We start from the raw sequence: 25,060 nt of genomic DNA, 5'->3' as shown, positions 1-25,060 counted from the left end.
TGGAGAAGTTCCCCTAATCTGTATCAGCCCCCTGAAGGTCTACCCTTTGCCCAGTAGGCACAATTCATAACCCACTGTTGTGCCTTGTCAACTGCTGCACATGGCTGTGTTTCAAACAAGGAAGAGAAATTCAGTTGTCTTTACCAGAAGTGATAAAAATTTTGCTGAAGTCAAATGTAGTTCCTGCAGCTCAGCATCCAACAGTGCTGTGCACATGCTGGAGCACACTAGACTGAAAGAAGGAGCAGGAATTTCTCATTAGGATTATTTGTGGTTATCAAGGAAATGCCCTGGGGAAGATGTGTACAAGTTAGGCCATTGTCAGTCAGACAAAATTCAAGGCTGATGTGCCAATGGCTGTAAACAGTTTCATGGGAAGATCTCTGTTAACTTGGATGTCTGGAAGCTTCCAAAATCTTAATGCAATTACTCTCAAAAGCAAGACCAGAGTTACAAATGATTTCCACTTTGTGGGACATCTCCAGCTAATTGCTGTTGGTCGGAAAGTCTCTGCTGACTGTCTCACCTCCAAAAGCAGCTGGTCAGAGCAACCCATTGCAGGAAAGTACAGAAAAGTTTAAATTCACTGGAGCAGCAGTTAAGTTAACTGTGTGTATTTAGGGGCACATTAGAAAAACTTCCCCCTTGCTTAGACAGTTTTTAGCAGTTCCACTTAGCTACTTCTTTCCAATGCATATCCATGGTAGCATGCACACTACCCATAAGCTTCAACATTTGTGCATTAGCAGAATGCAGAGATGTTCATCTTACCCTGCCCGTTCTGCTTGTCACACCTGTGTTTGTTCCCCATTCCCACCGAAATTCCCAAGAACAAACAAATGTTCCTTCTCTTGTTTTTTATTTAAGGGTCAAGAAGGGCTTGATGGAGAAAGAGGAAAACCTGGACAGCAAGGCTTACCTGTAAGAGATGCTGCTTTACTGTAAGCTACCCAATGTCACATGCATATGAAAAAAGAGACGGAGGAAGGTAGGAAGGGCTGCAGTAGGGATGTACGGTGAGGTGTGAAACACAGGGTGTGTGTTTCCATGAGCCAGGCCTATGAAATGGGCATTTGCAGTCATTTTTGAGACTAATAAATAGGTGACAGGACAGGGGGCACTTGCAAAAGCCTGTCCCTAGAACTGGCTTTTGTGAAGAACCCAAAAAGGGCTGGAAAGCTTAGGAGGTGGGCAGTGCAAGATGGCAGTGACACTGGAAGGGGCCACTTGGAAATGATGCTTCTGGGGAGAGCTGGTCCAGTGAGACCACAGTGACTCCCAGTTCAGTGCATTGTGAAAGAGTAAATTAAATCCAAATTTAAGGAAATTTATCTATATAAGGCAGAACTAATTTGCATATGTGAGCACACAGACAGACAGACATATTATATCTGTGTACTATCGCAGCCAAGAGTGCAGTAGCACATTCAATGGAGTTCGTACTGGGAAATCAAGTTGAATTGTTTCCCATTCTTTGTAGGGCTACTGGGAAGAACAACAAATTCCAGTTTGGGTTAAAATCTTAGTGCTCTGTCATGTGCTCTGTCTGGAAATGGGTAGAGCTGCTGCATTCCCCAGTGGAGTAAATTTATTCTGAGGGGTGGTTTCCCCGCAGATGTCAGTGTTTCAAATGGAAGCGGGAGCTTTGGCTCATCTTTAGGAAAGGGCATGAGAAATGCGGCTCAGAAACAAGCTGAAGAGGGGGAGCTCTGTAGGTGGGTCCTCCAGAAACTGCCCAACACAAATACACAAAAATCTGGATGGCCAGAAGAAAGCATGGAGATGTGTGTGATGGGGAATTGAACAGGACGAGTTTCACGTTTCCGAAGGTAGCTGTCCAAGATGTGACATCCAGGCAGAACCAAGGAAAGGGCTGCAGCACGCAAAAGGGAGGTGGTACCAACACTCAAGATGTGTTTGCTGTGTGAACCACTCGTTCTGCACGTAGCTTGTGCAGTGCCTTTCTCAAACCAGGCTCCCTCCTGCTCACTTCGGGGCATGGTTTTCCAGGCGCAATCTGGAATTTAGTGATTGATTCCCCCAAACACGAGCACCACCCAAGTGAGGGGGTAACATCGCTTCTTCTCTGATTGATACCCTGTTAAATGCTCTCTGGAGACAGTTCCTTGCTTCTTTTTTCCCCAGGAGGCTTGTCTGAGCACAGGCTGTTCCCGTGAATTGTTTCCATACGGTCAGCGTTGTTAGGGCACAAAAACTGCTGTTCTTTGTACTTCATGCAAGATATTGCCAGAAGAGAATTTCAAGCAGATTTTTCTTGCTTATGTTTTGTAGGGGGATCCTGGACCACCAGGCCAGCCAGGAGCAAAGGGATCCAAAGGTGATGTGGTAGGTTTCAGCAGGGTGGATCTATAGTGTCCCAAGTTTGAAGAAAATGTCTAATTAAGAGGACTGTCATGTGTTTTCCCAATGTGTTTGATTTGGCCTATGGTCTACACCTTGAAAGACTGTGGAAAACCTAGTGGGAGGGCTGTAAACACACATTTAAGTGTCTAAACCCAATAGTTGGTTGACTTTTTGAAAATGGAGACGATCAAGGCAATAACAGCTCCTGCAAGAAAGGTGAATCTTGGGCAGGTCTTTAGTCCTTGCCATGGGTTGTGCCTCCTTCCCGTACTCATCCATGTGCTGCCTCCAGCTCCAGACAGCTCTATCTCCAGTGTGTCCCTGAGGGGATCTGAGCCAGCCGAGTGTTCCTCTCCTTCACCTGAACCATCAAATTTTTTGACTTGAAACCTTCCAGCTAGGGAGTCAATTTATCCATGCAGTTTTTACCTTTCTTGGAGGAATTCCTCTAACTCCTTGCCTTTATTGAGCAAGGAAACACAGCACACAGCTCCTTCAAGGTTCATTGTGGTACCTACTCCAACTTCCACATCTGGCTGTAATGACAGCCTGCTAATTATTCTCACAGAGCGGGGATTTTATTTGCTAAAACATAAGAATGTGACCTCAATACTCAGCACATTCCTGCTCCCTTTTGGCAGGCATTAGGGTTTTTATTTTTACCCTGTTGTGTTAATGCCAGAAGATAGCCTAACCTACAGTAGGTGTTCTTGGCAAGGGAGGTACCAGGTGATAAGATGAATAAACTCTACCCATCAGTGGATGATCTGGAACTACCTTTGGGTCTAATGAGTAGCAGAGACAGCACCCCCAGGAGTATTTATTTCGTGTAGCTGGTCTGCCTGGTCCTCTGCAGATGGAGAAACAATGCACAGAAAATGCAGTGCCTCAATTTAAAAGTGCTTTAGTGCATGACCTCACTAAAAGAGCCCTAGTGAAGATGGTGAGGCTGAGTTTTCCATTCATTCTGCCGAAATTAATCCTTTTTACAGCTAATAAACCTCTGGAGTATTTCTTATACGTCTTTATTCACAAAGCAGCACTGCAAATTTTAGACACAAGGAACCCTTTTCATTTCCATTAACTTCCCAAAATACAGGGAGCTACTTGGGGAGAAATGCCCTGAGTGAATGCCCTGCAGAAGACTTGCCAGTGCCTTGGTTCTGTGCTGTGCTGTCAATGAACAGACAGAGGACGCAGGTTTTAAGCATCTTGTTCTAATGTTTGCCAGTGCATTGAGTCCTCCCTTGAGTTCATCCTGCTTTATTTGTCCTCATCTGCTCTGTATTAGGAAAAATGTAGGTCCTTGCCTTCTAGCTATTCATTCCTGCCCTAGAACTCTCAAGACATACGAAGAATCACTTGTAATAAAACCAAATAGCAGTTCATTCCCCAGTGCTGGAGCAACTGACTTTATAAATCTCCTTTTTATAAAACTCTTTCCAGCCATTATCCAAAAGTATACCCTGAAGTCAGGCTCCGAAGTGGAGTTGTGCTGGAACTGCTGCAGTTTTAGATGTCTTTCTTATTTTCCTTGCAGGGTCAAAAAGGAAAGCAAGGAGCAAGGGGCAGTGCCGGGAGCAGAGGCTCACCGGTAGGTAAAAAATTGATTTTCTGCCCCAGCAGATGCTGTTCAGGAGTTCCATCACTAACGCCTTTGTGATTTTAGGGCACCCTTGGGCTACCAGGTCCTCGAGGAGTGGTGGGAAGGCAGGGTCAGGAGGGTGCCCCTGGTGTGGACGGAGTGCCTGGAAAGGATGGCGTGCCTGGGGTGCTGGTGAGTTCTCATTGTAACCTCATAGTATTGATGCAAGTGCAGCTTAGGAGCTGGAAAAATAAAAGGTAACACAGGAGAAATGGATGTAGTCCAGCCACAGATATCCCAGTTTACATGTACCCAGAGTGGATCCTATGTTGCTCTTCCTATCTCACATACAGGCGTGGCCAAATCTGTAAACAACCCTGTGCTTCTAGCCTGACAAATAGCTTCTTGCATGCACAGATTTTGCAAGTCCACCCATACCCAGATGCATGCTTGCTGCCCCCAGAAGATGTGCACAAGTGGAGACAGAGCGCCGTGTTTCATAACCTCTCCTGGGTTTCATTTCTAGGGAGAGCAGGGAGATGATGGGGAAGAAGGTGTAACAGGGATGTCAGGCAAAAGAGGGAACCCTGGCATACCAGGACTGCCTGGGGCACAGGGACCACCAGGGTTCAAGGTGAGTTTGTGACTTTAAAATGCTTCTATGAGCTATGCAGTCTGTGAGCCTCGTGTCTCTAGAGCTTCGATTCTCCAGGGTCTAATGAAGTCTGAACTCCTGCTGCCACCTTTCACTTAGCTGGAGGCCCAGTCAGTCTCCATCCAGTCTTCTCATTCATCCACCCATCCATTTTCATTAAGTTCACAGCAGCTGAATGTCCCAGCAACTCTTCCTCCTTTGTCAAAGTTCTCTGAGCACAGGCGTTTACAAATACATGTACCCACACTGCGAACACATTAGCCTCCTTTCAGTAGAAACCCGGTTAAAAGAAATGTGACCTTGGAGAAGCTGCAAGGCAACTGCTACAGCCTGGCTGTGAGATATCCAGGATGGACAACTCCACTGAAACGTGGATGTCCTCCCCCTGCTGCCCTGTGAGGCCTGAGCTAGGGAAGGGAAATTGTGCCACTGGCTTTTAGCGTACATTTACCTGATTGGAATTGCTGGAACCAGCATGGGCTTGGGCATCACTTTGGGTGGAAACAGGGAAAAGCTGCTTGGTGACAGCTGGGTTTCTTACTGGTCCTTGCCCTGGTCCAGACAGGCCCCAGGGCCTAAACTGGACCAACAGCAACTGAGCCGTGTGTAGAAAGGCTCTAAGTAGGAACACTGCAGCTGGGTTTGGGGCTATCAGGTCTGATTTAAATTATGCCTCCCCTAACACATCACACTTAAACTGTCACTTGCTGCCCTCCAGCTGCCTTGGGCAGAATAACAGGCTCTTAGCAGAAGTGGCTGACAGACCCTTGTGTAGTTGTGCCACGCTCACGCCCTGGCTGCAGGGAAATTGGTTGCCCTTTGGCCACCTGCTCGACCACCCCAGGCACTCACCACCACGGATGCTCCGTCCCAGCAGCTGGGGTTTGTGCTGCTGCTGGTGCCTGGCAAGGGGAAGAGCTGGGGATGCACAGCGGTGCTGGGTCTGACACCCCGCTCCTGGCCTTGAGCTGCAGTGTTGGTGCTGAAGTCCCACAGCTGAAGCCTTGGCATGACTTCAGCATTTCCGATGGCTTAATCATCAATTGCTCGGCTGCTAGGGGGACGAGATTATGGGAAACTGCCGGGCAGGACAGGCAACACACACAAGTGCAAATGAAGATGCTTCAACCCCTGCTGTGCTCAGCCCCCAGGCAGGCAGCACCCCTCTGCTGCAGCTCCTGCCCCGCATGGAGCTCAGGAGGGGCCCCAGCCGTGCCCCTCGCTGGCCTCGCATCCTGCAGCCCTAGCAGACCTGAGGCATCTCGTGATGAAACCACATTCCTTATCCTGATGAGCCACTTTTTTCCAGCTTTCCATCTATGGCTATTTCGGCTGAATGTTGTTATATTTAGCTCCTGTCCTTTGGAATTGTTTGAATTCTGTTATTTTTAGGGTGAAAGAGGATTGCCTGGACAGACTGGCCAAACAGGGAAGCGAGGATCACCAGGAGGAATGGGCCTTCCAGGGAGCCCTGGCAATGCAGGCCCCAAAGGCCAGCCGGTGAGTGACCGCTGAGCTGAGCAGCGCTGACCCCTCGCTGTAGGAGGAGGTGCAGAGCCTCACGCCAGGACAGCAGGGTGCACCCCACGAGGGTCACAGAGAAGGGAACCCATAAACCTTGCACATCAGTGCCAGAGTGTCAGAGCAGCTCCCTCCAATGTGTACGCTTCTCCGCTCCTCACTGCTCACTTGTGTGCAGAGATTTCTAATCCGTGCCTGCATTCCCCAAGACATCGCGGCTGTGCCCATCTCCCCTGAGCCTCCTCCTCTCCAGACCAAACAACCCCAGTGCCCTCAGCTGCTCCTGCAATCCAAAGCATCCCAAAGGTGCAAGGGGCTGCAGCTCCAGCAGGGACGTGCAGGAGATGCAGGAGCAGTCATCACCCGTGCAGGCTGGAAGGCAGTGGAGATGCAGGTTCAGAGCACGCTGTGGGAGAAGCACCACGAGCCCTCAGTTGAAGCAGAAGTTAAATTCCCACACCTGTCTGCAGGGCAGGCTCCTAATCCTTTGTACTTTTTTATTGTACCGGTGGGATTGCCCAGCTTAGCACTGAGGTGTCACACTTTATCAGCCCGAGGCTATGTTGAGCTATTTAGATTGGAAGCTTTTTAGGCCAGGAGTCACTCTTACAGAGTAGACAAAACTATAACTACTTACATGCTTTAGATTCACTTATTAGAAATCTTACAGAAACCCCTAAGCAGGGCCCTTTTCAAGTCTCACTTAATAAACCCTCTGTCTGCTCAGCATCTTGGCACCAGTGGCATTTCCAGCCACCTGACATGCACAGACATTGTGCAACCTCTCCCTGCCCAGGCAGCCTGAGCATCTCCAGAGCACGACAGACATAAAACCAGAGAGATTAGGACTAACACAAAGCAAGGCACAAGATGGTTATCCTCAACACCTCAATTAAAGGTAGCTGCCCTATTTGCATGTTTTATATCCAACCCTGTGATGGCAGTATTCAGGCTGGAAGGTGGCAGCCAACAACAACAGCATTGTTTTGCCTCTTGTGCCCGCCTCTGGCAGGTTGCATTGCCCAGAACTGGGGCATACCTTGCTGCGTAAACACTGATCAGGTCCCCTCAGCTGAGCTGACTCCATGACATTTAGATTTCTCTAAAACCCTTCTGACTTCTCATTTACTTTTGCCCTAAATTCCCCTAGAAAGAGGGCCTGGTTGGTTCTCGTAAAACAGGAAAGGCCTTAGTCCTCTGTTAGTAGCGAGTTTCCTTTCCAGGATCCGTAAGCGGGCAGTGAAATCACTTCGTATGCTTGGAAAGTTTCTTACACTCCACCGAGTCCAACCAAGACCTTTCTTGCCAAGAAGTTTCTCACTGTCGTGGCAGGAAAAAACTTCCTAACAGTAAGGTCTCTAGACTGACTCTGGAATAGCCTTGTAATAGAGGTGGTGGAAACCCCATCGCTTGAGTCATTTACAACCAGGCTGAACAAGACATTGTAAAACATCCCGTAAAGTACAATCCAGCGTGGGTCACACCGTCCAGCTGAGAGGCCAAACAAGCCTTTTCCATCTCTTGTGTTCCTGAGACTGTAGATGAATCATCTGGTGCATGTTTCTGTCCCATTTTTTTTAATGTTGAATCATTTTGCATTTTAACATCTGAGAAGCCCAGAAATGTCAAAGGGCATATATCCTAAACATTATGGTGAAATGAGGGTGTTTCTATATGGACGTGCTACCCAGTGAGGTTTTTTTTAATTCTGAGTGCATGCTACGTGCTAATCCAAGCTTGATGGCCTTCCAAATATTTTATTATTATTATTTTTCTTAAGAAAGTGAGCAAAAATCCCTGCAGGGATGAATAGGAAAAGAATTAGGGGATATGTATGGCTTTCCTGGTTTTTAATGGGAGGTTATGTTGTAGGAACACATACTTTTTTGACAGTATAACTGAGCATAGTTTGAAATTACCCTTCAGTAAATCAGTCCAGTTGGTATTAGAAATAAAAGAAGTGCTTATTTTAAAGGGCTTGGAGCATGGACTTCCAGGATCAATCTCAGAGTAGATGCTCTTCACCCTGCTCCTGCTGACTGTGGTCCAAGCTCTCCAAGCTAGCCAAGCATCTGCTAGAAATATTGTAGGTATGCCTCTTGTCTTGGGGGCAAAAAGGCTTAGTCTGTGAGATGTTCTGGAGTTGCTTCCAGCCTGATGTTTGTGTAATGCCTCCTTCAGATTTCTCTCATACTTCTTTCTCATCAGTCCTGCTTAGACTGAAGAATACTAATGGATTTCTCATTCTCTGAAGCTGCTGCGCTCTTGGCGTGTCTTCAAGTGACCAGTTCAATGTGAACTTACTGTTGCTCTTTGTTCTTGTGTTTGTCTTGGCTGCTGTTTCCAGGGAGACTTTGGTGAGGCAGGATTTCCAGGGATCGCGGGCATCTTTGGGCCAAAGGTAAGAGGCTATCTTGTGACCACTTGGCTTTCTAGTCTCTCTTTATTGTGGCCAGACAATGCAATAAGTGCTGAAAATTATTTATTAGTAGTAGTTCTGCAGAAACTATTGAAATTAAATTGTGATTCCAACTTTCTTTCATTTATGCATCATAATGTCTGAAAGAATCATTGACAGTGCATTTACATATGCTTTGATGAAATTTATTCCTGTTAAAATGGGTGTGGTGTAGATGGAAAATGGCTGTCCTATAGCCCCCCACCTGCACATCTTGAAGTCCCCCATTTCTACAACATCAACCAGTTTAGACCCATTTTATTGGCATATACTTTTACTGGTGAAGGGGAACCAGTTTGTTTTCTGTAGAAAGTAAAAGGCTTGCAAAAGAGGAGTGGGAATGTTTAAAACTGGACCATCCCATTCCCATAAACTAGGGGCAGCACCACTGCCCTTGCAGCAGGGCTGTAAGCAGGGGCACACGTGTGGGGAACGTTTAACAGGACCTGGCATCTCGTGTTTGCTCACAGGGGCCCCCAGGAGACCTTGGTTTCAAAGGCATTCAGGGACCACGTGGGCCACCCGGCCTCATGGTGAGTGGTTCTGCAGTTTGTTTGGTGTGGGAGGATTTTCTTCCATCCTCTGGCCTCTATTTCTGTGAGGCCACAGGCTGTTAGTTCACCCAGTGCCCATCAGCCAAGCTGTGGCCAAGCTGCCACCAAGAGCACGTGTACTGAGCCACATGGGGCACTCCTGCCTTTAGAGACCGTCGTGCTTTTCTGAGCGCTGCACAAATCGCTCCAGCTACACTGAAATCCCTCTGTTCCTGGAATTTCTGAGGTTTGCCATAGGCTGTGACAACCACACTGTGAGGGCTTGTGTCTTCGGGCCTGTGTTTTGAAAGGGGTTTAATTCAGCTACACAAACACCATGGCCTTGCTGCTGAGAAGCTGCAAAGAGATTTGGTGTCATCACCGAGTCTGCCATGGCAAACTGACCATCGGTTCCCACCTGGTGGTTCATGGATATCTTTTCTTGTCTAGGGAAAAGAAGGAATTATTGGTCCGCATGGCATTCTGGGTCCCACGGGAAGCCCCGTGAGTATTTGCCTTTCTTCTGCCTGTATTTTGTAGCAGGGCACAGTGGTTGAGATCCAAGATGCTTTTGGCCATCTTAACTAAATCTCAAGTCCTTCTGTAATGAGGGAAACAAAGTGATCTTCAAGATGAGCAGCTTGAGAGAAGCTCGAGACAGTCTCTGGCTGAATATGTAGTTGAGGGGGATTACTAACTGAAAAGTGAGGAATAACTCTATTTATGTGCAAGTTTTTGGATAGAGAGATCAGACTGGAAGACAAGAATGTCATTTCAGTTTTGCAAAAGCAAGTTGCCAGCTTTTCCAGAGAACTTGGGCTGGGGGGCCCCAGGGAAGAATGAAAAATAAAAATAAAATAATCAACAGAAAACTGATAAATGTATTAAACTGGGACCAGCTGGATTCAGGGAAGTGTTGAAAATCTCTGCCTGCCCCAAGATGCCAAAGGCACTGAACACAGACTAAAGTTCAGGTCAGTGCTTCATAAAAACATGAGCGTGAAGTTATTCAGAGCTCAGCACAAAGAGGCTGCTGTTGGCAGAGGTGAAAACCAGGAAGATGCCGGCAGCCCCATGCTTTGGACACAGGGGTTGCTTGTGCCTAAAGGCAGGCGAGCGGCTGCTCACGGCAGGCAGGGGCTGGGCACCTCTGTGCTGCATGCATGGGTGCTTCTAAGGGCCTCTGCTTATTCCACGTTTCATCTCTGAAATGTCCAGGAATGGCTTTTTTTTTTGTTTTGGATGGAGTTTAGGGTGGGAATATGATTTATTTAAGATGTGCTTGGGTGCTTGCAAGGCGATTCTGGGTGGCAGTGCATCCAAAAGCGCAGCTTGCAGTCACTGACAGCCGTCTCGTGTGCCTTCACAGGGGCCAAAGGGAGACAAAGGCAGCCGCGGGGAAATGGTAAGTGGGCACCCAGGGTTCTGTTGCTCAGGCATCGGGTCCCCCCTGGGCGAGATGATGCATGCATGCACCCACATGTGCTCATGGATACATGCTGCTCTTAAAACTCCAGCTTCTTTAACTCAATATAGCAAAAGCTGCCACTGGAACAATGACTGCGGCATCTCCAGGCACAAAATGCAGCGAGTGGCTGGAGGCTGCACCCCCTCGTGTCCCTCCCACAGGGACCTGTCCGAGTGGTGGTGGTGCCAGGGCACTTCCCTCCTGCTGCCCCCGTTCCCCTTCTCACAGGGGCCCTGACGGACTCTCACACCTTCCTGTAGCTCCTTTTGTTCTCAGCATGCAGGGGCTGTGTCGGGTGTACGGGACACATGTTGCTCCTCTTCCTTGGGACCCCAACACTGCTCCCAGTGGTTGTTCCACACACAGGGGCTCTGCCGTGACTGTACAGGGTGTAATGAGCATCAATTTAATAATAAACATCTGAAGGTTTCTTTTTTTTTTTTTCCTACAGGGTCTTCCAGGTCCAAGGGTGAGTATTTGATACCACTTTTTTTCTGACTAATATATTTCATTTAAACAAAGCAGTTGCTGCTAGCAAATATAATGCTGTAGGGTGGGTAACTGTCCACACAGGGAACATGATGTGTACCTGGGCATTTGGCATTACTGAGAGCTCAGGAACCAAGGGTAGAAACAAGAGATAGAGCAGGACTGGACCGGGTACAGACAGATGCACCCAAAACTGGGAAATGGAGGAAACAGAGCCATGTCCTGTCTCCAGAAGTGTTTGAGGGAGAAGATACTGTAAAATGTCAAAAATCTGGAGGATTTTAGCAGGGAACAGACTCATTCTGGTGACAGCCATAGGAAACTGTAATGCAAATTGAAGACATTTCACTAACTGATGCCCCTCTGTCTTTAGGGTCCTCCAGGCCCACGAGGACACCCTGGCCCTCCGGTACGTATACATGGAAAGAGTTCAAAGACATTATTGAAACAAGCTGAAGTTACTGCAGCGATACTCTCCGGAGGGACTGTTCACTCCCTGGAAATTATAGCTTAGCCCCATTCCTCATATGCAAAAACGTGTGTGTGTGTGTGAATGGACTAGTGTTTATCGCACTTCAGCCCAAACCATCTCCAAGTATTTTATAGAGACAGCATTGTTGCCTCTCTCACTCATCTGTATTGAGGGACTCGGGGTAAAGAGGATTTCAAAAGGATATAAATGAGCATCTTTGCAACAGTGAGTGCCCATTGTTCTGGCTGATGCCCCTTTTCTGCTTTGATTTCTAGGGACCTCCAGGAATTCCAGCTTCATTTGTAAGTTCTGGTTTTTGTTCATTTGTTAATGACGATAATAAATCATGCAGAGCTGAGGTGCTGTTGGGGCATCAAGAAGGGCTTGCTGGGACCCTAAAAACACACACTCAGGTCTAGCAAGAGACGCCGTGTTAGCAGGACAAGGCTTGAATCACATCCCTAGATTGAGAAGGGATTGCTTGCATCAGGGCATGTTCAGCTTCCCCCAGTCCCAGTTACCATCTTTTTCACCCTACACCAGCAACAAGATGGCTTTGGGGCTGCTTTCCGGACACTGATCGACTCCAGCACTGCACTCAAGACAGAGGTACGGGGGTACTGTGGAATTCCCCCCGGTCTGTGCTGGGGCCGTTCCCAGCCTTGCTCGTTCTTTGTCTGCTTGGAGTTTCTGTCTGCAATGCTCTGCTTTGTCTGCTTCTTGTGGAGTTACCGGGGTTTGTGCATGCAATGAGCCAGTTTGAGGATGCGGTTCTGCTCCCTACTTGTGAGGCTCCAAACTTCATGGCTTTCCCATCATGACTTTGCCAGCACAGCAGCGATTCCCCATGCAGGACAGTGCACGCTGTCACAACTCAATGCCACAGCCTGCCTTTGGCCTGCAGAGTTTTCCTACTATAAAGCAGAATTCCTTGTGGTTAGAGCACCTCGGGCCCCCAGGTAAGTGACTTTGCCTCCTGTTCTCTCCAGAGTTACCAGCATCCAGACCTTCTCATGCTAGACCACGGAGGGGAGATCTTTAAGACTCTACACTACCTCAGCAACCTCATTCAGAGCATCAAGAGACCCCTGGGCACCAAGGAAAACCCTGCACGCATCTGTCGAGACCTCATGAACTGTGAACAGAAGATGAACGATGGTAGGAAGCCCCGAGTTATCCCTCCATCCTGGTCTCCTTCCCTGGGACCAGTAATGCAGGAATCAAGACTTGCCTTTGCTTATGCACAGCAAAGTTAAATTTTCTTGTTAATCCCCAAATCCTCTACTTCTTAGGTACCTACTGGATCGACCCAAATCTCGGCTGTTCCTCAGACACCATACAGGTCATCTGCAACTTCACCAACGGTGGGCAGACATGCCTCAGCCCCATCACTGTCTCCAAGGTACACACACTGCAGCATTTCCCATACAGCCGTTACGAAATGTTTACCCACAAGCATATTCTCCCGGAACCCGGGACAGTGACCACTATAACCCAGCAAGCTGCCTTAATCCCGGCAGCAGGGCGAGTGCAGCTGTGCGGGTAGCATTCAGCACTGCTCTCATGCAGTTAAAAACATACCTACATTGTTGACTTTTCAAGACAGAGCAGCATGTTTCCAGCAGTGTTTAATTAACCCATAACCTTAACAGAGGCCAGTAATCCTGCAAACATGCTGCCCCCAAATGCTTTGTTGGATTAATTTATGTTCAGGTCACTCTTGCATTTTGTTGTCTGCCACTTGAAAAAGTGTGGTCAGCTTAAATACACAAGTTGACGCTGAAGTGAATGCCAGGGAATTTTTCTTGAGGAAGTAACTGGACCGAAAAATACCAGTGGCAGTATCTGGGTTCATCTGCAGTGCCCACCAGAGCTGGCTGCTTTGCTTCCTTGCAGAAGCACGCATTGAATTCAAGCACGCGTTGTTTTTCTCCTACTTAAGGACCTACCAGTTTGTTATGAAAAACAAAGCACCTGCCATGTCCCCATAGCAACTTTCCAGAATGACTTTGTGCCTGGCCCTCGTGCCCATAGTCACACCAGAACCAGTCTGGGGCTCAGACACCTATCACAGCCATCTGGACTTGCACAGAGCCCAGGGAACTCCTTTGCTGTTGGCCCTTGCACTGACAAACCGCTGTCTCCCCCAGCCCCGCTGCAGGGGGCACACACTAACATCTCTGTCACCTTCACAGCTGGATTTTGACATTGGCAGAGTCCAGATGAACTTCCTTCGCCTGCTGAGCTCGGAGGTGGTGCAGCACATCACCATCCACTGCCTGAACACCTCCGTCTGGCGGGAAGGCTCATCCAAGAAACCTTCGGACAAAGCCGTGCGCTTCAAGGCCTGGAACGGGCAGATGTTTGAGGCAGAAGGTCAGCTCAAGCCAGAAGTGGCAGCTGATGATTGCAAGGTACGTTGTCCTGAAAGAGGGGAGAGGTGGAGAGAAATGCCAGGCAGAACCCACTCAGCGTACACAACGGGACTCATGTTATGCCTGTGGTTCTTATTCCATGACCACCCCAAAAAAAGGGGAGAGAAAGGGACTAAGATACCTGTTTAACACTTTAATTTTCCAGTCCAGGGTGCTACAGGGTTCTCCTGTTAGGAAGACTGCCTTCAAACAGAAAGTTAAAATTTGAATTCCAAATTTACACATGTATAGTTACACAGCAGAAGGAGAATTGCCACCAGCAGGCTCAGCTCATGCCCAATGTGCTGCTGTGGTAGCAGTGTGCCTGCATTTGGGTTTTCCACTGCATCACGAGTATTATGATGCCATTTTAATCTGTTTCCCTCAACTTGACCTGGATAAAGGGTTCCCCAAAACCTCTCACCAGACCTGCTCAGGGCTGTTCATACACCACCATGAAACTCACCCCTCTCCAGCAGCAAAACAACTTTTTCTGTCTTTCCCTCCTCCCTGCACAGATCAAGGACGGACGCTGGCATCGGACTCTCTTTTCGTTTCGGACGCAGGACCCTCAGCAGCTGCCAATTGTCAACATCTACAACCTTCCCCCATCCGAGCCAGGAAAGCAATACCACCTCGAGGTCGGCCCCGTGTGCTTCCTTTGAACAACGCCGCCAAACCCGGGCTCCAAGGCTTTGACCCCACTTTTGGCCTAGGTCTTCACACAGCATCTCCCACCTCTCTGCAGCAAGGACAGCTGGGCTGTGTCTTTTGGGTCAACTCTTGCTCTAGCCTTCGGCTCAAGGTCTCAAAGAACCCGTGATCTACTGAACTCAGCAGGTTGTGGAAAGGAGGAATAAGAAGGATGGTGGGGAAGCGGGTATCAGTCGGGACGTGACCAGTGAAAAGGGATCAGGGGACTAGGTGTCCAAGCGGTTCCACACACAAAGCTTTTTCCATGACCAAAGAAAATATTGAGAGAAACCTCAAGCAACTTGCAGCGTGTGGGTTTGTTTTTTTTCTCCCCTCCCCCATTTTTGTCTTACCTGGTTCCTGAGTTACCAAATGTTGTCTCCATTGAAAAGTAATTAAAAGATGATAGAGCTTCCCTCGCAGAGCTCGTCGCTCCCGGACAGCCACGCGCTGCATCGGGCTCTGCCAGGCGGAGCCGCAAGTTGAATCTGGCTGCTCTGCGTACCGGAAGCATTTTGATGTGCAATATTAGAAGAAACAAAAATATATATATTATATTATTTAAAGCAAAAAGAAAAAGGAAAAAAAAAAAAAAACATAAAAAAAAAACTAAGTTCCTCCTTCCATGGGTGAGTTGAACCAATGTCCCTTCTCAGGCGTGGCGGTGGGGTAGGGGAGAGTCCCAAAGCTGAAAGAGGGGAATGGAAGGAGGAGAGGGGAAGAGATTGGTGCTAAAATAGAGAGAGAGGATGGGCTTGTCTGATTTGTTTCTACCTCTCACTGTGAAATCTCTGGTGCTCTTAAAAAAAGTGTGTTATTTTATATATATGACTTTATTTAAGGTTGTGAAGGTGCTACAGTGTCTTGCCACAGACCCAAAAAATGCCCATAGGGCCGTCTCTCTAGGAAGAGAGGTGGTCACGATCTACAGCTAAATCAGAGAAACACCTTTAACGGGATCTTTGAATCACCACGGATGCCAATCCTGCGCGACAACTCGAAGCGCATCCAAAATAATTCACAGGCTGTTTTAAAAGCAAATTTGCCTTTTTTCTTTCTTCTTTTTTTTTTTTTTATTTTTTTTTTTTTATTTTTTTTAAACCAGCACTTCACTGCTTTGGGAGGAGAGCAAGGGCTCCAGCTCACCCGCAGCCGCTGCAGGATGAAGCCTCAGGGCGCTGCGTGGGCCGGTCCCAGGTCACTCACTCGTTTTGCTGTAGCCGTGGTGGCCCCGTGGCCACGGCTCCGCGCGCAGCGATTCCCCGGGCTCAGCGCGTATTTAAACCCAGCTCTGCACCCTTCTGTCTGGGCCCCTCTGCCGAGACTGAGAGGATGGTACCTGGTTCCAGACCCCGGCCGGGCTTGGAGGGGTTTTCTTTTGTTAAGTTTTGTAGAAATCTAGTCTCTGTATGTAAATTTGGAGGATTTTTTTTTTTTTTAAAGAGGATAATTATGGTAATCTTTAATTCTATATAAGGAATAATATTGATGTAATCGGAGCTGTACTGTATCGGAAACGCTTCAGTGCCTGTTTGGAGTTTTCATGTCTCGTACGGACTATGGATTTTATTTTTTTGAGGAAAAAAAAGAAAAAGAAATATATGTGCGTCTCTCTTGGTGTATTCTTTTTTTTACTACTGCCCGCTGGTTGGCTGCCAACCACCCTCGACACAGGTTAACAGGATCCGTCTCAAATACCTCACCCTCCGCGCTCTGCCCCGCTCACAGATACCTCACCCCCGGCCCCCCGCTGCCCGTGTGTGTTTGCTCCCGGCCGCAGTTACCGTCTGTTCTCATTTACGCTTTTTTTTTCCTTTTCTTCTTCATTTTCTTTTTTTTTTTTTTTTTTTTTGACTTAAATAAATATTTAAAACTGAAGCAACGAAATGGGACTTTTATGTTTGTGGTTTGTTTTTTTCCTTCTTCTTGAGAAATGGTATTGGAGGCGAGGAGCAGGCTCCACGTCCAGGCCCCCACAGGGGAGCCCCCAAATCCCCATCCCACAGCAGCACCCACTCAGCCCTCAGGGTGATGCTGAGCCCATGACAAGGCTGTGCCCCGCAGCTCCCCACCACCACACGTCCCCTGCTGTGGCCACCGGCACCTTTCTCATCGTCACCCCTGTCCTGGCAGTGCTGGGGAGCCAGAGGAAAGGGTGGGGGGACCAAGCGATGAGCTTTTCTCCTTGCTGAACCAAAAACTCACCTCAGTGGCTCCGAGGTGACCTTGGAAGGAGTCTTCTTGCTCACAGCCTGGGATCTCGCGGGTTGTGTCGGGGTGTGTGGGGCTGCAGCACTGGGGTCACTGCTGGTACACACAGCTTGTGGTCAGGGAGAAAACAGAGTGAATAAATAAATAGATGCAACGCACGTGGTTGTGCATCCACCAGCCCCAGCCTCGTGTAACGCTGCTGCTCATGTCCTCGCCTTGTGCCCCCAGCCCAGATTTGGCCCCATCCCAGTCCCAGTGCTCCCATTTGGGTCAGACCCAAGTGCTGGGCACCACCGCCAGCACCACAGCCCAGGGGCTGCGTTAGCAACCCAAGGCTGGGCCGAGACGAGCAGCAAGAGGCGAGGGATAATTAAACAAAAAAGCTAAATTTTTTGGCTTAAGGGCAAAGGCTGTGGGCAGGGGTTTGTGTGCCCTGGCAGGGCAGGTACAAAAGCCCCCAGCAGCACTCGCTGCCCCATGGCACTTTGCACAAACACACCTGCAGCCCGCAGCGTGCCCGGCCCGCCACCCGCAGGGTGAATTACGGCTTCTGAGAACAAAGCCCGCGGTGGTGCAACGCGTTTATTTTTTTCTTCACCTTTTCTGCCGGAAAAAAAAAATGCACTTTTCTGCCAGTTTACATCCACTCACCTGCTATTGCTTCACGCCTGAGCAAACAGCCCTGCGGTTAAATAAGCGCCTCGGGGCTGCGGCAGGGCCATATAGAACAGTGCCGGCGGGCGGCCACGTCCCACCCGCGCCGCAGCCTCGCCGCAGCCCCCCCAGCCCCACACGGTGCCAGCGATGCTGCCCTGCCTCCTCCTGCCCGTCCTGGCCGTGGGGCTGGTGCGTGCCCATGCGACCGAGCCCCACGCCTGCACCCCGCTCACCCCGGCCGTCATGGACAACGCGACCGTGGCTGGGGTAAGCCGTGACACCCGCGGTTTTTAAAATATCCCTCGGGCCCATGCGCCCCCCCCGGGGAAATGAGTCCTCAAAGCCGCGCTCTGGTCCCGTCGGCAGCTGCTGGGGCACTGGGTGTACATCATGGGCGCCTCCAACTACCCCCCGCACGTGGCCGAGATGAAGGAGCTGAAGTACGCCACCTTCACCTTCCTGCCCGGCAGCCACGACGATGAGTTCAGCGTGACCGAGACCCTGCGGCTGTAAGCACGGGGTGGGGATGGGCCGGGACGTCCCCAGGGCAGAGCCATCCCAGGCTGTGGTCAGGGCTCTGGTTCCACCGTGGTGGGGGACAAACGAGTGGCAGCAGCCACCCCAGTGCCTGTCGTGCTACCTATCAACACTAAATTTGGGGCTGGGAGCTGTTACCCCACATTTATCCAAGCTCTGCAGCCCGCTAAGGGCTGTCCTGCCTCAAGCTCAAGGAGGCGAGGGAGGGGGCCGCAGCCCGAGGACCCTCCCCAGGTTTATTCGGGGCAGCCGTGCCCCATTTCACCTCTCTGCCCCCCCAGGAACGAGACGTGCGTGGTGAGGAACGCCAGCAAGATCCTCATCTTCCGGCACAACTCCACCCTGATGCATGGTATGGCCGCAGCCCCCAGAGGCAGTGCCCTGCTGAGCCTCTCCCGGCACACGTCCCCCAAAAACTGCCCTTTGTAGGAACCCCCCGGGCCTTTCCTACCCCATACATGGGTCTGGGGGCAGGGGACACCCCCAGCCCCGCACACTGGGGACATCAGTGCCAGGGGGACACTCCTGTCCCCAGTTGCATCCCAGTCACTAACTGGGGTCCCTGCACTCCCCGTGTCTCCCAGTGGAGGGGCAGGAGGCGTCCATGGCCGAGCTGATCAAGACCGACAAGGAGCTGCTGGTCCTGAAGCACAGCAAGGAGTCCTTCCTGGGCCTCAGCCTCTCGGGTGAGCGCACTGCCCCGCATGGCTGCAGGGGGAGCACCCCCAAACCCGTCCTTTTTTCCTCTCCCCCCCCCGTTTTTACGCCACCTTCCCAACAGCACGGACGCCCAACGTGAGCAAGGAGCACCTGGAGGAGTTCCGGGCCCAGGTGCGCTGCCTCGGCTTCACGCAGGAGGAGACCTTCGTCACCTCCCCGAAGGTAGGGACCCACGGGTGGGACGGGGCACCCCGGGACTGTGTCTGGGTGGGTGCGAGCCCCTGTCCCCCCTCCCCAAGGACGCCTGTCCCCCGGAGGGCAAGGAGAAGGATGAAGCCACCTTGGCCACCGCAGAGGTGTAACTGGAGTGAGCCCGCATCCCCCCTGCACGTGGCCCCCAGCCCCTGCGTGGGGACGTCCCCCGGCGCCCGGCTCAGCCTCAGGAGGTCCCGGCGAGTTTTACTCTTCCAACAGAGGACCCACACCGTGCCCTTCCCAGAAGGGATTTGCAGCTTTTCTGTTCTCACATCGAGCTGGAATAAAGCCTGCGTGACACCCGCCTGCTGCGTGCCTTCCCTGCGCCCATATGTGGGATGGGGCACGGCTGGGGGCACAGCTCGGACCCCATCTCCTACCCAGTGTCAGACAAAACCCCAGGGATTTAGGGGATGGGGAGAGCTAACCCTCGGGCTCCTGTCCGTAAGCAGCTCCAAGGCTCCCTGGGGAAGCTGGGGCCCTGAGTGCCTCTGAGCAGGGCAGGGGGGAGGAAAAGCCACTACCAGGGCCGGCCCGTGGGGCTCGAGGACAGGACACAAACAAAAACTGAGCCATCCCCCGAGCTGTGCCCTGCCAGGGGTGAGGGCACGGAGCAAGACACAGACGTGGCAACACACGGGGGGCACTGAGCAGGACAAATAAGGTTACACGGAGCGTTCAGGGCAGACCCCAAGGAAGTTTTCCTGCGAGGAACAGCACCAGGGCAGCAGTGCCGTGAGCTGCCAGCTGGATACGAGGCATGGGGAAAGTCCCTGGCCTTGGGCTGGAGGCCGGGCAGCCCCTGGAGGCCATCCCAGCCCCGCTGTGAGCACAGCTCACACCCAGAGGGCTCCCAAAGCCCCGCGCTCAGCACGAGGCAGCAACAGCGCCCATGCCCCGGTGAGCAGCGCAGTTCCTCACTTGCACAGCCACTACAGCAGCTGCATAGGGGGGAGCGAAACGGGGAAATTTTGGGCAGATTTCACTTTTAAATATGGGAAGTGCATCGCCCTCCCCGTGCTGCCCAGCCAGTCAGAGCCCTGAGCTGGGGCCAGGCACCCGGCCCTCACCGGGGCGATTTCCCCGAAAGCTGCCGTTGCGCCACCGCAGCCCCTGCTGCGCGCAGCCGCCTTGCGAAAGCAAACACCCAAGCAAGCAGCGTCCGTCCATCTGTCCGTCCCTCCGTCTGTCCGTCCGTCCATCCTGCTGGTCCGCTCCCTCAGGCAGCCATGGCAGCGGCCGGCATCGCCACCATCCTCATCCTCACAGCGCTGCCGCCCGCTGCGGCCGCTCCCTGCGAGCCCACGCAGAGCCCGGCCAACGCGACAGCACCGGGGGTAAGGAGGGGGCCGGGTGCTGGATGGGGGGGTGGGGGGCAGGCAGGGAGCCCCCACAGCCCCACACCTCTCCCGCAGCTGCTGGGGACGTGGTGGTACGTGGCCGGGGCTGCCCAGCTGCCCCAGCACCTCCTGGAGCTGCTGCTCATCGACCACGGCCACCTGCGCGTGGAGCCTGGCGCCGGGGGGCAGGAGCTGCTCGTCACCCAGCACGTGGCCGCGTGAGACGCCCGCACCCCCGCCGGTCCCCGACCCCTTCCTCCTAACCCCCCGTGTGTGTTAACATCAGCCCTCGGTGCCCGGCCTCTCCAGAAGGATGTGGGCACGGTTTCAGATCGGTTTTGCCAAGGAGCGGCTCCTGGCTGCTCCCTGCACGCTCTCCCACCCCCTTCATCCCTCAGATCTTAGTTTCCTCCAGCAGCCCCCAGCTTACCCAAACTGAGACCTGCCCTCACCCTGCCTGCTCCATGGACATGGGAGGCAAACACAAACCCTCCCCAGGGCCCTGCAATCCCACCAGCCCCCCTGTGTTTTTCCCTGCCAAGGTCCCCATAGTGGGGCCGGGCTCGGTGCCCTCCTGGCTGGGGCAGGGGGGGCTCAGCACCACGGCTCTGCCTCGATTCCCCCTCTCCACAGGGGCGGCCGCTGTCTCTCCAACAACTCCACCTACTTCCAGCTCCCTGATGGTGGTGGCACGGTGCTGGTGAAGCACGGTGAGTGGTGGCACGGCATGCAGGGCTGTGATTAAGCCCACGTTTCAGAAGGGCACTGATCAATGCCTTGCAATTTCCCACACCTTTTTATTTTGGGATGGTTTTGTGGGTCCGAAGCCTTGGTAAGCTCCATGTGATGCCAGGGCCCCACTGGCGGGCACTGAGCCCACCCCACAGCCAGGTCCCGGCACGCAGCACAGCCGCATGAGGCAGCAATAAAGCCCATGAAGCAATGCCGTGCCGGGAACAAGCAACAAACCTGCCCCCTCCGACGTGGAAGGAGGCCGCTTTATTTTCCAAATGGTTTCACAATCCCTCTGGGAACGGCAGGGAACATTCGTGGCACGTTTCATTGCACTAACGCAGCTCTCGCTCCCCAACGCTGGCGCTGCTCTCTCGAAGCCAAGACCCAGCAGACTGTGGGGACGCTGCTGAACCTCAGCTCTGAGGACGTTTTGCTCATCCAGCACCAACTGCAGAAGGAGAAGATGTATTCGGCGCTGTATCTCTACGGTACGTGAACCCCATCCTAAGGTAACCTCAAGCTGCCACCCAACACCAAATGATGCACTGAGAGCCACCACCTAACCACGCACAGCTGCACAGTTCCACCAACAATCTGTGATTTTTCCTCAAACCACCATGCCAGGGTCAGGGGAATAGTTCAGAATCCCATTAATCCTAAATCTCTGGGCAGAGCAGAAAGAACAAGTTAAAGCCAAAACCCACTTACGCCATAAATATTCAAAGAACAGGAAGCACACGCAGAACACCACAGATATCACCGTGAAATCTCAATATTTTCAAGCCAACCGTGATTTTTCAGTGCTTACCTCCCGGGGCAGAGCACGTGGCTTTGCAGCACCGGCACAGGCAGAGCCGGCCAGGCCCACCCGCAGCCCCGTGAAGCAGCACACCAGACCACGATAAAGCTCCCCGCTGCCCTTACAAGCTGCAGAGCAATTGCTTAAGGAAGTCCAAAGCCACGTTTGGCAAACACAAACCTGCCTTGGTCCCTGCCTGGGGCACGCATCCCTCCAAACACCCCAGGAGCGTGACAAACTATTGTGCAAGCAGTTAAAGCGGGAACAAGGAAGGAGTAAAAATAAAAATAAAATGATGCCCAAGGCTGGCTTTGACAGGTGGGGTGAGGGACCCCAGTACCTCCACAATGAGTATTTGTGGGAGCAAGGGGAGGGCACGAAATACAGACCAGGAGCAGGCACGATGGACCAAGTGTGGCCCCCAAACTGTGTTAACACTTCTGTTTTTCAGCCCGAAATCAGACCGTGAGCAAGGCCCAGCAGGAGGAGTTCGCCCAGCACACCCAGCGCCTGGGGCTCAGCGAAGGGGAGATCGTGTACGCGCCATGGAGGCAGGTGGGTGCCCTCGCCTCCCCGAGGAGATGCAGAGCTCCTTCCCCTGACTTACAGCCCACAGAGCCGCAGCTCCCCAGAGCAAATTCCTGCCCTTCAGCATCCCCAAAGGGAATTGGGGTGACTCTCTGCAGCCACCTCCCCCTGCCCAGAGGGGATCCCTAACCCCCAGTTTTGCCCCCAAACTCTTCATTTTGTACCCTCAGCAGCGGATACATCCCTTGGGAGCTGCAGCACGGGGCTGAAGGAGCTCGTGTCCCTGGGCACACCACGGCCCCACTTCAACTGAAAAAAGCTTGGCGTGCTCTGAAACCAGGGCTGGGAGTACTGAGGGCTCCTCTGGGTCAGGAATCCAGCCCTGATTCCGAAAAGCCCAGAGTATCAGGAAAAAAGCCCCAAATCCCCCTCCTGCTGCCGACAGAGGGGGCAGTGCCACTGACCAACTCCACACCCACTCCCCACACGAACAGAGCTTTTCCCTGCCGTTCTCCACCCAAAAGTTTATCAGGGCCAACCCTCACCCCAGCCCCTGCCCAAGCTAAGGAGCACCCACCTGCCTTCCCCATGCTCGCCCAGATTTTCCTTACAGAGGGTCTCCCACAGCTTCACACAAACCGGGAGGGGACGGACAGAGGGACAGACAGCCCACCTTGAGCCCCCATGGTGGCAGGGAGGTGCCAGAGGTGCTCAGGCAATGAGCAGCACCTGGGGCTGGGCCCAGCTGGGCTCACCAGCTGCTGACGAGGGGACACGGAGGTGTGGGGACTGTCACTGATATTTGGGCAAAATAGAAATGCTTTGAGAAAGCCCAGGTGAGGGGAACGTGCCCGAGCAATGTGTCCTCGGCAGAGCTTGGGGATCACAGCCAGCAGAAGTTTAGGTGCCAGACACCAGGGCTGAAGTGAATTGAAGTTAAAGTGGGAAAACAAATGTAATGCAAGCCTTGGGCTGAAGGAGCCAGAGGTGAGCGGAGGCTGGGGTATCACTGCATCAGCCTCAGGTGTTAGCAATTCTGAGCATGCAGGTAGTACACGTTTTTAGCTTATTTCCTCATTAAGCCTGAATCTCCCATTTCTTCAGAGCAAGCTGGTGCAGTGTACTGGTACAGCACGGATTTGCTTCAGAAACCTGGTTTCTTTTGGGCATGGGTGTAGAAAACAGCAGCAGCTCACTGCGCGGTCTGTGCTTCGGGCAGCTCAAGAAAGCACATGTAATCTCTATGCCTGTTTAAAACGATAATCAGCTGCAAAGAAAAAATGATAAAGAAACACCGTTCTTCCTGCAGTACGTTCTCTCCTGATGCCGCGGCAGTTTCATTTATCCATTTATCCATTTCTGGTTGTTCTGAAGGAGCTGTGTCAAGTGGAGGAAACCCAAGATGGCGGCGCCCAAGGCACGGCCCCCCCGGCCACAGGCCCAGAGCCACCAGCACCGAGCGGGGCCGGGAGCACGATGAGCCAGCACCAATAAATGCTTCACTCCGACACGTTGCTGTTCATTGCTGAGAGATTAGGGCTCAGGAGTGCAAAAAAAAGAGATCAAGCACCCGATTTGCCTCGTGTGTGCCTCACCTGGTGTTTGGGAACAGCAGCCTCGAGCGGCCGTGGCTGCAGGATGAGGCGCACGGGGCGGCCGCAGCCTCACGGCCCCTCATGGCGTGCTCCAGGCCCGGGTTTGGGAGCTGGGCTCCTCCAGAGGTAACACTGAAAGCAGTGATGGAGGCTTACCAGAAGAGGGCAATCGGTTACCACGCATAGGAGCGTGCCAAGCATCTGTAACTGAAATCCATGTGAGGCCAGAAACTTCTCAACCTGCGGGCCGAGAGGAAGATGGGGCTTAGCTGGAAGCAGCCCCTAACTCCTGCCAGAGCTGGTCCATCTTGCCCAAAACGAGCCCAGCTGCTGCTGCCCTTCCCTCTTATCCCTTCGGGCCAGGCTGGAGCTCCCCAGCCTTCACCCACAGCATGCTCGGCTGTGGTGACACTGGTGGAGCTGGGGCTGCTAATCCAGGCCTGCAGGATTTTGATTCCTCCCCAGAAAAAGGGCACAATTCCTCACATCCCCGTAAATTCAGCACGGTGCCGGGGTATGGTGCTGACAGACACCCCACGCCTCCATCTTCACCCAGGGGAGCACAGTGCTGCTGCTCCATGCCTGTGACACTAAGGGAAGGTTAAAAAAAGCACTCGTGGTTGCTGCATGGCTGGGAGGTAATTCAGTCTCAGCTCTAACCTAGTAATTAAGCACTGAAAATATCTCTGCCTTAAAAAGGAGGAAAAGGATGAGCTGCTGGCACACAGCGAGGAGCCCTGCCCCTCTGCAGTGCCACCAGGGTGCCTTTACCCTGCAAGGCAGCGCATGCTGGGGAGCATTTCACTCAGGCTTCTGGCCCAATTTCTTGTAGCAAAAAGCAAAACTGGGTTTTACAGAGTGAAATCAGCACGTTCCCTCGGGGTCTCAGGGCACAGGTACCTGCCAGCCTTTGCTTCCAGCACCTTTATCAGTTTGTGGCAAAATCTTAACACCCCACACCTCAGAGCCAGCCATGGAAGGGCAGGAGAGGACAGCAGAGATGGGTGCTGCCAGCAGCCTTGAGAGCTGCGGGGCAGTGAAGGCTGCGATGTCTTCAGCTGAGCAGAGCTGACGCTGCTGGAAAGCAGCTC

The 25,060-nt window shown here is 52.1% G+C and overlaps 3 protein-coding genes and 1 long non-coding RNA gene across 14 annotated transcripts in view; 3 read left to right on the top strand and 1 right to left on the bottom strand.

The window, feature by feature from the left end:
• The window catches only part of COL27A1 (collagen type XXVII alpha 1 chain), a 197,486-nt gene extending 182,533 nt beyond the window's left edge, over positions 1–14,953 (top strand). For all 9 annotated transcript variants that reach the window (XM_084494237.1, XM_084494233.1, XM_084494231.1 and 6 more), the window contains 18 exons: positions 868–921; positions 2,293–2,346; positions 3,905–3,958; positions 4,034–4,141; positions 4,476–4,583; positions 5,997–6,104; positions 8,473–8,526; positions 9,054–9,116; positions 9,567–9,620; positions 10,486–10,521; positions 11,036–11,053; positions 11,447–11,482; positions 11,821–11,847; positions 12,089–12,154; positions 12,535–12,703; positions 12,838–12,947; positions 13,741–13,959; positions 14,478–14,953. In XM_084494237.1, coding sequence (XP_084350363.1) covers positions 868–921; positions 2,293–2,346; positions 3,905–3,958; positions 4,034–4,141; positions 4,476–4,583; positions 5,997–6,104; positions 8,473–8,526; positions 9,054–9,116; positions 9,567–9,620; positions 10,486–10,521; positions 11,036–11,053; positions 11,447–11,482; positions 11,821–11,847; positions 12,089–12,154; positions 12,535–12,703; positions 12,838–12,947; positions 13,741–13,959; positions 14,478–14,624 — 1,485 coding nt within the window. In that variant the 3' untranslated portion in view covers positions 14,625–14,953. The remainder of the gene's footprint in view (positions 1–867; positions 922–2,292; positions 2,347–3,904; positions 3,959–4,033; positions 4,142–4,475; positions 4,584–5,996; positions 6,105–8,472; positions 8,527–9,053; positions 9,117–9,566; positions 9,621–10,485; positions 10,522–11,035; positions 11,054–11,446; positions 11,483–11,820; positions 11,848–12,088; positions 12,155–12,534; positions 12,704–12,837; positions 12,948–13,740; positions 13,960–14,477) is intronic.
• LOC311421852 lies at positions 14,743–23,279 on the bottom strand. Its single transcript, XR_014685080.1, has 3 exons — positions 22,952–23,279; positions 16,858–16,972; positions 14,743–15,149 (listed from the first exon to the last, which is right to left on the bottom strand). It is a non-coding gene; the product is annotated as an uncharacterized lncRNA (long non-coding RNA).
• LOC311421847 (alpha-1-acid glycoprotein-like) lies at positions 17,514–19,277 on the top strand. Its single transcript, XM_084494254.1, has 6 exons — positions 17,514–17,787; positions 17,887–18,029; positions 18,339–18,409; positions 18,642–18,743; positions 18,839–18,939; positions 19,017–19,277. Exons 1-6 carry the CDS (start codon positions 17,668–17,670, stop codon positions 19,077–19,079), a joined length of 600 nt encoding a protein of 199 aa, XP_084350380.1. The 5' UTR covers positions 17,514–17,667; the 3' UTR covers positions 19,080–19,277.
• On the top strand, positions 19,573–23,882 carry LOC311421846 (uncharacterized protein). Of its 3 annotated transcripts, none has more exons than XM_084494251.1 (6): positions 20,074–20,309; positions 20,388–20,530; positions 20,946–21,022; positions 21,389–21,535; positions 22,298–22,401; positions 23,749–23,882. In XM_084494251.1, the coding sequence occupies exons 1-6, from the start codon at positions 20,202–20,204 to the stop codon at positions 23,866–23,868; spliced, it is 699 nt and encodes a 232-aa protein (XP_084350377.1). In that variant the 5' UTR covers positions 20,074–20,201; the 3' UTR covers positions 23,869–23,882. The 3 variants fall into 3 exon arrangements, with proteins under 3 accessions (XP_084350378.1, XP_084350377.1, XP_084350379.1); XM_084494253.1 differs by having other exon boundaries at positions 20,078–20,309; positions 21,425–21,535; XM_084494252.1 differs by lacking the exons at positions 20,388–20,530; positions 20,946–21,022 and having other exon boundaries at positions 19,573–20,309; positions 21,425–21,535.
• The last annotated feature ends 1,178 nt before the right edge of the window (positions 23,883–25,060 follow it).

This window comes from Aythya ferina (genome assembly GCF_964211825.1).
Source record: "Aythya ferina genome assembly, chromosome: 20".
Taxonomy (NCBI): Eukaryota; Metazoa; Chordata; class Aves; order Anseriformes; family Anatidae; genus Aythya; species Aythya ferina.
The sequence above is the reverse complement of the archived record's forward strand: the minus strand, read 5'-3'. Positions and strand labels throughout refer to the sequence as shown.

Coding starts and splice junctions, on each gene's coding strand:
- LOC311421847 (XM_084494254.1), top strand. CDS start 17,668: ATGCTGCCCTGCCTCCTCCTGCCCGTCCTGGCCGTGGGGCTGGTGCGT. Junction 17,788..17,886: donor ACAACGCGACCGTGGCTGGG/GTAAGCCGTGAC, acceptor TCCCGTCGGCAG/CTGCTGGGGCACTGGGTGTA. Junction 18,744..18,838: donor CCTGGGCCTCAGCCTCTCGG/GTGAGCGCACTG, acceptor CCTTCCCAACAG/CACGGACGCCCAACGTGAGC.
- LOC311421846 (XM_084494251.1), top strand. CDS start 20,202: ATGGCAGCGGCCGGCATCGCCACCATCCTCATCCTCACAGCGCTGCCG. Junction 21,023..21,388: donor CACGGTGCTGGTGAAGCACG/GTGAGTGGTGGC, acceptor GCACTAACGCAG/CTCTCGCTCCCCAACGCTGG. Junction 21,536..22,297: donor TTCGGCGCTGTATCTCTACG/GTACGTGAACCC, acceptor TCTGTTTTTCAG/CCCGAAATCAGACCGTGAGC.